The sequence below is a fragment of the Amblyomma mixtum genome, chromosome 2 (genome assembly GCF_055824585.1).
Source record: "Amblyomma mixtum isolate Tamu chromosome 2, ASM5582458v1, whole genome shotgun sequence".
NCBI lineage: Eukaryota > Metazoa > Arthropoda > Arachnida > Ixodida > Ixodidae > Amblyomma > Amblyomma mixtum.
The window spans coordinates 48,080,659-48,093,437 of record NC_143013.1 but is presented as its reverse complement, the minus strand read 5'-3'; the positions used below and the strand labels follow the sequence as shown (position 1 = coordinate 48,093,437).

The 12,779-nt window shown below is 46.8% G+C and overlaps 1 protein-coding gene across 1 annotated transcript; it reads right to left on the bottom strand.

Moving 5' to 3' along the window:
- Positions 1-3,322: 3,322 nt before the first annotated feature.
- Positions 3,323-12,015, bottom strand: eIF3m (eukaryotic translation initiation factor 3 subunit m). Its single transcript, XM_089571535.1, has 3 exons — positions 11,443-12,015; positions 7,434-7,769; positions 3,323-3,772 (listed from the first exon to the last, which is right to left on the bottom strand). Exons 1-3 carry the CDS (start codon positions 11,881-11,883, stop codon positions 3,392-3,394), a joined length of 1,158 nt encoding a protein of 385 aa, XP_089427661.1. The 5' UTR covers positions 11,884-12,015; the 3' UTR covers positions 3,323-3,391.
- Between the last annotated feature and the right edge of the window lie 764 nt (positions 12,016-12,779).

Below are 12,779 nucleotides of genomic sequence, written 5' to 3'. Positions count from 1 at the left end.
TTTTTCCAAGCCTTGCATGCGAAAAATGGATGCTTGTGAATGCACTCGGAGTTTTTCTCGAATATTCGATTCTTTTGAAGCGAAGAGCTTCACTAGGCTCGTCAACACCGGGTCTGGCGTGCACCGTGATCAATTTTGGTCACAGCTGCGCATGCACGAGTTCACCACGTGACGTCACTGGAGAGGCGCAGGTAGTTGGTGGAGCCGCCGCCGAGCGTGGCTCCGCCGGTCGACCTTCGCCGTCGTTCGCGCGCTCTGCGCGTGTTTACCGGGTGTGCATCGGCGCGTGCTCGGCTTCCTCGTATGACGCTACTTGCAGCCGCATGTTTACCACAGTTACTACGCACGCGGAAGGAGGGCTATGTAACGCGCTTGCCTACACCGTTATCGTGGTGCTCCCAGTGCATTGTGCATGAACTGCGACAGCCATGACATCAAACAAAGCATAACTGCAGATTTTCGCTTGTATATCCAGGCTTAACCAGAGCCAAGCCACTGCCAATTTTTTGAACATCTGAAACACAAAATGGATACGTATGTAGCTTTACAATTAAATACCAGGGATAAACCTTTAACATTTGTTTTGTATTTGAAAGCATTGAATATTTACACAAAGCTCGTAAAAATGCACTGGCATTTTCTTTTCGCATTAGTTTGAGTCAGCCGAGCTGTCAAATTATTACAGAAAATCTAAGTTTCAATTGGATGACACAAGCACACAAAACGAAAAAAGAAAGGCTAATGGCCAGAGAGTAGCACATTCTTTCTTAAAGATGCATTGAAGAGGAATCTGAACTCGACTTTTTACCACGGTAACTCTATCTACACGTTCCAAGCATTCTTAGAAACTTTGAATTATTGTCCTATGCGAGCGATTCCCATAAATTAAATCGGATTAAACGTCCCGGCTCTCGCCTTTTTTTGAACTCGCCGCAGACAGTAGGAGGAGTCAACCAACCTTTCAGCCAGTCTCGTGGCGGCTTGCCGCTCTGCCATCGGCGGAGTGATACATAGCGATCGGCGAAAGCAGAAAGTCCACGCGTATTTTTATTTTCGTGGGCCTAATTTGCGGCTGTGTAGCCTCTGACTGGATCTCTTTATTCACAGAAACCTAAGAAACAAAATAAAAGCGAAAGCAAAGCCGCAAGCCACGGCCTGAAAGGCACTCCAAGCGTTGGTTGACTCCTCCTATCCTCTGCGGAGAGTTCAAATAAAGGCGGGAGCCGGGACGTTTAATCCGATTTAAATTAGGGAAATCGGCCGCACAGGACAATAATTCGAAGCTTCTAAGAATGCTGGGAACATGTAGATCGATTTCCCGCGGTAAAAAGACGAGTTCAGATTCCTCTTCGGTGTACCTTTAAACAGCTACACCAACTTTCCCTGTTTATTGCAACAACTGTAACGTAATGCAGATTCGCTCAAAATAATAATTAGTGAACTGCATAAGTTAATTAGTGGATGAAGGGTGTGAAGTGGCTGAAGACAAGGAGAAACAGTGTCTTGGTAAAAGGCACGGCTGTATTAAGTAGGTGGGTGAAGACCGCAGTGCACTGAACCACTGCTTCTGATAATACACGTCCACCCGCAGAGTTTCTCAGTATAGGAAAATGCAGAGCCACCATCCGTGCGGGTTGCTTAGAGAACACTTCATTCATTGTAAGAATGGTGGGAAGACGAGGTTTCGTATTTGGCTGGGCTAGTGTTGGGCTGAAACATAGATTCTGCTTCGGAATTGGTAGCTGCGCCATGGTTCGCTCCTCTGTGCGCAGATTGAACTATTTTAATAGTGCATTTTTCATTTCTTCAGTAAAATAATTAAGAGTGAGAGTTAGATGTTAGACTGATATGGAAAAAAATTCAGGGGGCACTTTGACTGTCTAAAGTGTGCAAAGGCGGAAGCGTTTTCCGCACCACTTTGACTGCCTCTGTGGCACTGGTGACGTCACACATAAGTACTAATTACTAAGTGATGACAAATTACTAATCAATGGCTAAATACTAATTAACTGCTAATTAGTGACACTTAAGCTTCGCCTTTAGGAGTGGAACGCTGTTCAGCGCAATGCCTTGCCCTTTGAACCTATCTTCGTGGACACCTGAACCACACCATACAGTAAAAGAGAAAGAGGGGTAATGAAGAAAATGAAAATTGTGTTTGATGGAAGGAAATTTTGTAGAGGAAGGGAGAAAGTGGGAATGAAAGACGAAAGAGAAAGAGTGGCAGTGATGAAGAAAATGAAAATTGTATTTGAGGAAAGGAAATGAACCTGTCAAAAGGACACCTCTGCTGACAGCCTTCTGTCCAACAATGATGAGGCAGATGAGGCACATAGCATTTCTTCAGGTTTGCCCCGATACCCAACAACCAAACCAGATGCAAAACCTCATCTTATTGGCTTTCCAGCACCTCAATAGTGGATGAACCATCACAGCGCCACTTTGCCCTCTAGGTAATATCAAGAAACTCCATGGGTCCACCAAGACCTCTCCCATCTAACGGCGAGAGCAACCCTAACACCAAAGCACCCGTGGGAGAAGTCTGGTACCTAAAGCAGCAGTTGTTTGGGTTTTGCGGGTATAAGCAACAAATGCTATCATGTGTCAAATGCAAGGCTAGAAAAAATGACTTTTGTACTAATGGAAAATTGATTCTAAAATGTTAATTTAAAACATTTCCTTCGTTCAGGAACATAACAACTGGCTATGTGTACTATTGCAATTTCTCACAAGAGCAAGGTGGGGTGGACAGGAATGTTTGTTGTATAATACGGTGAAATGGCTTTCTCTTTGTTAGTTTCTCCAGTTTTCTGCATGAAAATTAAATCTGGTTACCTGTGACCACCTTGCCATTCAAGGTGCTCTCCTCGCTTCACGTGTGTATAACTAATACGAAGGCGGCATAAAATAACTTCAATAAAGTGTTCTTGGTGCTATAGTAGGATACAACTTAAAAGAACAGCAGTTTTACTTCGCTGGCCAATCGCAACTGTAAACGAAATCAGCTTTTTAATGTTTGACTATATCAAGCAATCCATGAATCAAAATTCTAGAGCTCATAATTTTTGTTCTTGTGATGAGCTTCTTGTTTACATAACAAACGTTTAAGCAGTGGGCTACTTTTTTGTCGTGGAGGAATTCTGTGCGCAGAGGCTAAATGTTGGCGGGGCTTCACTGCAGTTCACTGCTTTTCAAGTCACCGTTGCATACAATGTGAGAATTTGAAGCAAGACGCAGAGTTTTGTTCGTTGTGAGATGAAAGCATCCATCCTTCTTCCACAGCCACCGAGAACGGTCATGCGGTAAAATCATTAGTCAAGTCTTAAGGAAACAGAAAAGATTTATATTTCCTAGAAGGTGGAGGGGTGATGGGGGTCGCAGCCTCGCTCTCTCAGGCTGTGGGTGGTGCTGTGAGCGGCTCAAAGTGGGCACGCGTCACGCGGTCCATGTTGGCCTCGACCTGGTGCAGCCGCTCGTGCCACTGCACCAGGCTCTCCTTGAGCAGCACCCACTGATGGCGACCGAACGTGCGGTGCATGGTGCCGTTCACGACGACCTTGCGGCCCGTCTGGTCAATCTTGGCGGTGAGCATGCGCGTCCGCAGCGCCTCCACCACGAAGCCCTCGACGTCCTGCAGCTGCAACTCCTGCTGGAGCAGCTCAAAAGGCAGCTCGCGCCGCGACTCTGCCAGCTGCAGCAGAGTCAGCAGCCGCATCTTGTGCAGGTTCTGCTCGTGCGACAGGCCCAGCGATGACACAAAGTCCTTGTTGGCCTAGGAGGGGGCAGGCAGGATAAGAACACAGGTTACACACAAGGGCATTCATGTCACACATCATCACCATCGACCTAATTACGTCCACTACAGGGCAAAGCCCTCTCCCATGTTTCTTCAGTTAACCCTGCGCTTCGCCAGTTGCGGCCACCGAACCACCGCAAACTTCTTAATCTCATCCGCCCACCTAACTTTCTGCCGGCCCCTGCTACGCTTGCCCTCTCTTGGAATCCACTCCATTACCCTAAAGAACCACCTTGCCTTCGCATTACGTGCTCTGCCAAAGCCCATTTCTTCCTCTTGATTTCGACTAGGATGTCAACTCGTGTTTGTTCCCTCACCCACTCCGCCCGTTTCCAATCTCTTAATGTTACACCTATCATTTTTCTTTTGCATACCTCGATGCGTTCTCCTTAACTTAAGCTGAACCCTCTTTGTTACCCTCCACGTTTCTGCTCCACAGGTGAGTACCGGTAAATACAGCTGTTGTGTACTTTTCACTAGAGGAATATTGGTAAGCATTTGACTCAGTGGAAACTTCAACTGTCATGCAGGCATTGCAGAATCAGAGTGTAGAAGAGTGTTATATGTTGGTCTTTTACTCTAAGGAATGATCTGCACTATACCTCTGGCACTCTTTCTGAACCTTTGGAAATACTTGGCACTATTTCTCACCATGACAAACTACTGATTTGTTTTTGTAGAGAGTTCTGCTAAATTGTGTCACGTTACAAAGTTACGTTGGTATGCACAGAATAACGTATCTTCACACGTGGTAAAAACAGCAAAAGCATTTTTAGCTTTTTTAAATGCATATGATGCATCATATAATTTTGTTTCATGAAGCGATCACAAACTTGCACACAAACAAACAGCCAAGGATAGGTATTGTCCGAGCCGTAGAGTGATTTTTTTCCCTCGTTTTTGTCATTCATAACATTGATGGACAAAGGATACCTTAAAGCTCGCGGTAACTGCACTCACCATACACAGTTCTCAGACAAGTGGTATTTAGCCCTGGGCCATCGCCTTTAATCCAAACACCTGCATGGCGCGTCTACCAGTCCATGATGTTCTGGAAGCATGCCAATGGAAACTGGCTGGTGAAACGCTCTAGTGAGATGTTAGGAATTAAGGGGATTATTCATTTAATCCCGGACATCTCACCACAGTGTTTCAGCATGAAGTTTCTGTCTGCACTTAATTAAGCCCTGCTCTAACATACTGCGCGGCAGGTGCGTCTGCAGGCAAGGAAGCGTACGTGTGCTCGGCCATGCAGGCCAGCGCAGAATGTCGCACACCGGCAATTTTATTCAATGGCTGATGTAGAAATCATTGGCAGCAATGCTTTCTGCTACTAACTACGTATACAATGCGTAGTGCCAAATTTCGCGGAATATGTTGTACGCCGTGTTTTTTCAGCAAAATGACTGTGTTCAAAGAACCAACTACTCTTGGGATTTGAAGAAAGCAAAGCAAGCGCCTATAAGCCTCGAAGACCTTTGTGTAAATAACAAACATACACTCGGCAAAATTCTTCAAAAGGAAACACAACGTTTCAGGGCCTGTACGGGTCCCTTTGATCACATAGAGTGCTGCATGGAACGACAGTGGCTTATATATACGGTTAAAATTTTGTAGTCAGCGATTGTAGATTTATGGCAGAATACCACGTGTTCTGTTAAGAGCATGCTTTGTGCTATGTACCTGGAATGATTCCAAAAGGAGGCGCAATGATAGATGCTTCTTCCCAATCAATGGGGGGGCCTGTTGATGCGTTGTGTTCCGCCAAAGCATTAGATGTAGGGCGGCCGTTCATGACGTAATTCGATGCTCTTTGAGCCTTCGTCTGAAATTTCCAGTTTCGCCAATGTTGGTAGCATCACAGCCTTGGCATGATATCTTGTACACCACACCAGGATATTTTGAGCGTTTTAGGCGGTCTTTAACTCGCACCAGCTGCTGTTTTAAATTGCTGGTAGGCTGATGAGCAATGTGCATGTCATAACCTTTGCAAATGCGTAGAAGTGCCTCGCTCATCCCGCAATGCCAAGCTGCTCCCTGGCCTATTGCCTACCGTGACCTTGCTAGTGAATGCAGTACCACCTTGTTTGCTTGCCAATATGAAGGATGTCTACGCAACTCCAATAAGAATACGGCTAGAAGCACGGGCAAGATAACTACAGAGCCGGTCAAAACGTTGCTTCATGAGTGAACCAGACATGTCATCGTCATCATCAGTTTAACTACTTTATTTACTCGCGTAACGAACGTGCTCACATAATGAATGCACACCCTATCTTGGTTGTCGAAAAGTGCTATTTCTTTTTTCTTTTTTTTAATAAACACTCCCCTTTCTTGTGGAGTGCAGTCTGCTCGTAATGACAGTGGATGCTAGCCGAAGCCCTTTTCTGAATGGTGAAATAACCGAGAAATACTACGAAGCGCCATAGGTCAAATTTCAAGGTTACTTTACCTCACCTTACGGGTCAAAGAGCCCCAATAAGAATGCTCCACAAAGAATCCACGAACCAATAGAAACCACACCTGGTCACACAGGGTTTCTTTGTTTTATCTGCCACGTGCGGCGAGAGTTTATGTACGCGTTTATGAGAAATGCTGTTGAATACGCTCATGATCACAGCATCCATCCTGAAGAGTGCATTTTGTTTTATTTAGAAGGTGGGTTACACTAGATGAAGTATTTACTCTACCAGCCTAACATTAGGTCCATTTCTTTTAATATTTTACCTGATGCAATGAATGCACCGCCTACATTTTTAGAGAATTTTGGGGAAAAAAACTCTGTCGATTAAGCGAGTAAATACGGCCACTGCAGGACAAAGGCCTCTCCCATATCCCTCCAATTAACCGTGTCCTCTTCCAGTTGCAGCCACCTTACGCCCGCAAACTCTCTGATCTCATCCGCCCACATTCCTTCACATTACACACCCTACTCATGCACCCGTGTCCTGTGTGATGTCAGCGCACAATAAAGAACCCCAGGTGGTCTAAATTTCCGGAGCCCTCCACTACGGCACAGCCTGAGTCGCTTTGGGACGTTAAACCCCAATCAGCCATTAGCCAAACCATTTCTCCTTCTTGATTTTGACGTGCACTGTGCTTCAAGCAAGTGTGCTAAACTTCACGGCGTGTCACCTGGGAATATCTCGCTGCAGTGACTGTGTTTGTGTTCACTTTGTCACGTGCCATTGCAGTCTTCAGTTGAGAGTGCAGTGCCCACGACGTAGATGTGGTTTGTCTGTTCAAGCCGAGCACCGTTTAGGCCCACTCACAACTGTGTCTCACAATGAGATGCGGCTGCCGCGGTGGCTCAGTGGTTATGGTGCTCGGCTGCTGACCCGAAAGACACGGGTTCGATCCAGCCACGGTGGTAGAATTTCGATGGAGGTGAAATTTTAGGGGCCCGTCCATGTACTGTGCGATGTCAGTGCACGTTTTTAAAGAACCCCAGGTGGTCAAAATTTCCAGAGCCCTTCACTATGACGTCTCTCATAGCCTGAGTCGCTTTGGGACGTAAAACCCCACAAACCAAACCATCACAATGAGGTGCGCCAACTTCACAAACTCATGCCTTCTTTCACAGCAAACAACTGCAGCCACCAGCGCCGATTTATAGCTTTAGCACGTGACACATTACCTGGTAGAAGGCGAGGTAGGCGGACAGCTTGTCAGCCACGAAGATGGTGAGCAGATCGTGGACAAGCTCGCCCTCGAGGAAGCGGACAGGCTTGAGGGGCAGCAGATGGTCCAGCAGGAAGGTGTTTGGGTCCGCCAGGCACGAGACGATGCAGCGGTGGGCATCGTCGCGTGCCTGTGAGGCATTGTCCTCTGTGTAGGTGGACAGCAGCTCGACCATGACGCGCGAGGCCAGCTCGCCGCCCTGGCGTGCCTCCAGCAGGGCCTCATGCAACGCCCGGAGCAGCCGCTGTATCCGTGGCACTGGCACCCGCAGTGCTGACAGCCACGACTTCAGCTGCACCAGAAACGGCAATGAGGCAACGAGGGCTTAGAACATGGCCTTGCTTGTCGACTGACCATGGCAGATACCACCACACAACGTGAAATATTAATGAACGGGCGAGCAAACAAACCAACTTCAGAGGTACCACATTTGCAAATGCCAAACCAAGCCACTCTGTCTCTTCTTCTCTTTGTGCCATCACCTGCTGCACAATGTGGGGGTTGACAAAAGCACGGTCGTGTTGAAACTGCAGCCATGCAAGGCATGTGTAATTAGCTTTACAACTGCAGCGTAACACGCAGCTCTGCTAGACGATGGTGCTCGCAAGTGCAACTGGCACGAGACGAATTTCTTCCATGCCCAGCCAAACTGCTAAGTCATGCAGTGTTGCAGAGTGGAAACCGCTAGTTCTGCTGACTCGAATTGTGCATAATGGCACTGTGAAAAGCACAGAACAAGCATATTCTGGTTTGCCGACACGCCGGCTTAAAGAGGTCATGACACCCTATTCTAGTATATGAACTATTTATTATATTTATTCCTTATATGCCAAGCTACAAAACCTCAAGATTTCTGCTTAATCGGTCCAGCAGACACTTGTGAACGAATTTTTTGGTTTCTTCATAAACAGCTTGCTGGCCTGGCAACTGTCGTAATCGCCCACAAAATAAAACCGACACAAATCAACTCCCCCACATGCCACACTGTCTGCTGCATGTTCAGAGCAGTCTTTAGGGCTGGGATGCCGTAGATGATGGACATGCGTTCTCGATCAATGAGGGTCGCCATAATGTCAACTTGGTAATTAACTGTCAAATTAGCATCAAGCCAGCACTAGAGTCACTCTCATGGCACGAAAGAGGCAGCAAAGAGTTTCGAGTGAGACAGCCTCATCGTTATACACGCATACGCTTCCTCCGTGAGCCACCGAACTCTGAGCCTGAAGAGTGAACAAAGATGAGCACACTTTGAATAGTATCGCCCCAGCATTTGCAAGCATGGAATATTGCCATCATGAAATCACAGACACGTGGGAAACACATGCGGGCCCTCATGTCACAGCGACCTAGGCATAGATTTAGTCAGTTAGCAAATGTATGACATACAAAGAACCGCACATACAGGCATGAGAAATATGAAGGAGTGAGCCAAATTCATGCATACTTCCACATCAAACATGCAAAATAATGAAATTTATCATGAGTGAATTGAAAAGCTGCACAGAAAAATAACTTCGGTGCATATCTTGCTTCTCATTCATAACAGGCGGGTAGTATAATCATTGATGCGTGCTAACGCGTATACTGTTCTCTTTTGTATTACGACAATGTTATGCTTACTTCCATCATGGCAGCGCATTTATTTTTGTCCAGTCCACAAAAAGCTTAATACCAGTCACAGAAAAATTAATTCAAAAACCTGTTGTCCGGCAGTATGCAAGTACTAAATGCTGCTGACTGAATGAATTAATTCAATTACACTTTTTGCAAAGGCAAGGCACAGCACGGTCAGCTCGTATTCTGTTGTTGATAACTTCCAGGAACCGCTTTCAGAAAAAAAGTAAAAAAAAAAAGAACGGCCCAGCCTGTAGTTTATCTCACGACCCCCTGGTTGGTAAAAGGACAAAATGCACGCTTTTACACACTTCACCATAACAGCGGCTACTGCTCATTCTGAAAAATGTGGTCAGGACAGAGAACAAATTTGACTGTTGACAGTGATGCGATGCTTGTGGCCAGCCGTTCACAAAAACATAAGCCAGCAGCTTCTCATGCTCTCAGCTTTGTTTAGCATCATCAGTTGATCTCGCAAGCTCTGCTCACACATACACTGTGCAATGCGTATGCAGCTAAATGGAGTTGTGCTACAATGCTGCACGTAAAAACAAAGTGAGCTGTACAATGCAGCAAACTTCACATTGCATTCAAAGCTAGCCAAGTTAACATATGCTGGCAGCATTATGTGAAATGTATGCATGTTCCTTGAGCGGTAGGCCATCACAAGCAGTCTTCTCAACAGGAAGAAGGCTCTCAGAATACTTCAACTGAGTCGCGTTTGTTGTGGCCTTCACTATGTTCCGCCTGTGCGTCTAGCGTCGTCATCATAGATTCCGGCAGCCGCACCTAAGGTGCGGCTAAGAACTAGACTTCCACTGCACGACAACTTATCTGCGAGTTCTTTTCATGGATCTGCCCAGCGGCCATTATGAGTCGTGACAGCTCGTACACAAAACAACATTCAAGAGGTGAAGTGCGAGCACTGTTCATGCAGTGTATCAGCACTGCAAACGATGTGGCGGCCAACGTCGGTTCACTACGCTACAAGAAGCCTTCCACTGTCGCTGCTGGAGGGAGAAGCTTCGCTCTCAATTTCAGTCGCTCATTTCAGAATAAAGAATGCGTCCAGGGCACTCACACTTCGGAAATAAAATAAGAAGCTCCAGTAGCATTTTCTTGAATAAAAACAGCAATATGTTGAATGAACATGCCATGACCCATTTAAGATTCATAAAATTTGGTCCATGAAAGTTGCGAGATGGCACTTCTCAGCTATTCATAACAAGATGTAGCATGTAGCAGCACCCGTGCAAAGGGGACAAATATAGGTATAAATATCTCACCCAACTTTTTTTAATACTGCTACATCAGTGGGACAGGTTAGTTCACAATAAAACAGATAAAGCAGGTATGGGGATACAAGGAGCGAACAGGGAACAAAGATAACTTGCTTTTGGAAAATGTGCCAAAGATCCTCTATTTTCCATGGTGCGAGATCACTAAAAGAGACAATAACCACATTAACTGCCTCTACTGGATAACCCAAGAAGCCCTTGAACAGACAACTGCCAATAGTTTCATATCTCCTTCACTGAAGCAACAGCCAAAGCACTGAAGCATGCAATAGACTACGCATTCTCATGTAATACCTGCACTGTAAGGCGCCTGGTTCAGAGCCAGGATCAAAAGTCCATAAAGAGTGGGTTACAGCACTTTCCCTTTCCTCATAACCAATTTACAACGAATTTATTTTTCTGAGCCAACAGTTGCTTCTCAGGTTGTGTCATGCAAATGCAGTAAAGTTTGCGCGGAAATCACGTTTCATGCGCATTATTCCTTTGCACACTTAACACAAAGCGACAGAATTCCAGTGTATTCAAGGGCAGCAACGAGCACAGCACGCTCACATCACGAGTGGTCAACTTCTCCATGGCAGGATGGCAGCATGTCAGATTTGCCTGATGCAGCAACTTGTTACAGAACGTTGGACAACACTTCGAAATACGCAGCAAATAGCGCCCTAACTAAGAGTAGTTTGCTTTTTAGAGACTCTGCGCGAACAAATAGAGCCACTTGCGACATATCTGCGGCGCAAGAAACGTTCTCACATTACGAAGACACACACACGGACAAACGCCGCAACCAACTCGTTCAAAAGCTTGTTTTACTGAAAGAGATCCACGGCGGGCTCACCGGACTTCAGTCATGCCACTCGCGCTACATTCTGCCGAAAGGTCCGAGCTCTTTCTGCTAAGTCACAACAGACACACCATGAGAGTGTTCGGCGCGAACTTGGCGCTAATAAAGACGCACTTGAAAATCGAGCTTCCAATGTTCGACAGACCGCAGCGGGCACAGGGCTGCTGCTAGCCAGGCATCGTCAGTCTGACAGCGTCAGTGACACCCACCTTTGGAAGGTCGTTGAAGACGGACACTATGAGGTCGGTCTTGGCGGCTGCCTTGACCAGGTTGTAATAGACGTCGTAGCGGAGCGGGCTGTCGGTGCTGAGCGCCTCAAACAGATTTTGGAGCACCCGGACGGCCATGAGGCCCAGGCGGTTGGAGGGTGCCTGCGCCAGCTTGGCACAGAAGGCGTTCACCAGGGCCTCGCCTTCGGCCGGCCCCACGTCCACCAGCAAGGACACGATGCTGTTGAGCACCGCCTCGATGTCCGAGTCAGACGCCTCGCGGAAGCACACGTCGCACACGTTGATGATCTCGGCCAGGTTGAGTGCCAGGATCTCGGGGAACTGCTCGTCCGAGATCTCGGCCCCGAGGCCCTTGAAGTAAGTGCGCAGGTCGAGACACTGCTCGTCCAAGCCGACATCGATGAACGTCGGTGTACTCATGGTTCTTGCGGCGGATCGCGGTCCAGTACCGGATGAAAACGCGACGGATAAAAGAAACGGGCCGGCGAAGACACCGCAATATGGACGCGACGACAACCGCACGCGGACGGGAAGAGACAGATACAGTGTTGAAGGACCAGCACACTTACGCCGCTAAGTTTAGCAGTAAAAACTTAGTTGTTGTTCAAAAGCTAAATTTTTTATATTAAGCAGTAACCTCATTCAAGAGTTACTAAAACACTAAAAACTTTAACTTTTTTTTATAAAGTATACATTACAATGGGGTTAATTTATTCAAAACATTGAGGGCAGAGCAGAGCATACTTTACTTTTCTCACTTGTGGCCACGCCACTGTCACATGTTTGATCTTGAGTGAGGAGAAAAAATTCAGACGCGACAGCGTCTTGCAACGCTGCCAAGGAGTCCACAGAACTCCATCGCCCGTTCGGTTCTACGCCTTGCTCGTAAATTGGTTTTTGAGGAAAGGAAATGTATCTCTCGCGTGTTGCGCAGATAAACGCACGCGGTAGAATGCTTCTCCCAGCTAAACGGGCGCATTGTTCGAGCTGAAACTTCGCACATAAGTGGCATTTTTTCGACAGAATTGTTTCATCCTACATTTGTTTGGGTTACTTGCCTGAATCGATCAAAAGAAGTCGCATATTCGCATCGTCTGCGGGGACAGGGAAGGAAATCAGGCCGTTTTGTCAGCGATCGCACCGGTGGCGCCATCTCGTTTGTTGGCCGTGAAGTTCAGCAAAGTAGCGAGCTAGCTCTATGGTAGCGAGTAGTAGCGAGTAGAGTTCCTGTTAGCATATACAGGAACTCTAGTAGCGAGGTTCGGGAGGTTTGAAGACTCTCTTTAAACTGTTCTTTTAAGGGTCACAGAAAACTT

What these genes read in the sequence shown, in the direction of transcription:
- eIF3m (XM_089571535.1), bottom strand. Translation starts at nt 11,883, where the DNA reads ATGAGTACACCGACGTTCATCGATGTCGGCTTGGACGAGCAGTGTCTC. An exon ending in TCTTCAACGACCTTCCAAAG is followed by an intron (nt 7,770 to 11,442) that starts GTGGGTGTCACT and finishes TTTCTGGTGCAG; the next exon opens with CTGAAGTCGTGGCTGTCAGC. An exon ending in CCTACCTCGCCTTCTACCAG is followed by an intron (nt 3,773 to 7,433) that starts GTAATGTGTCAC and finishes GCCCCCTCCTAG; the next exon opens with GCCAACAAGGACTTTGTGTC.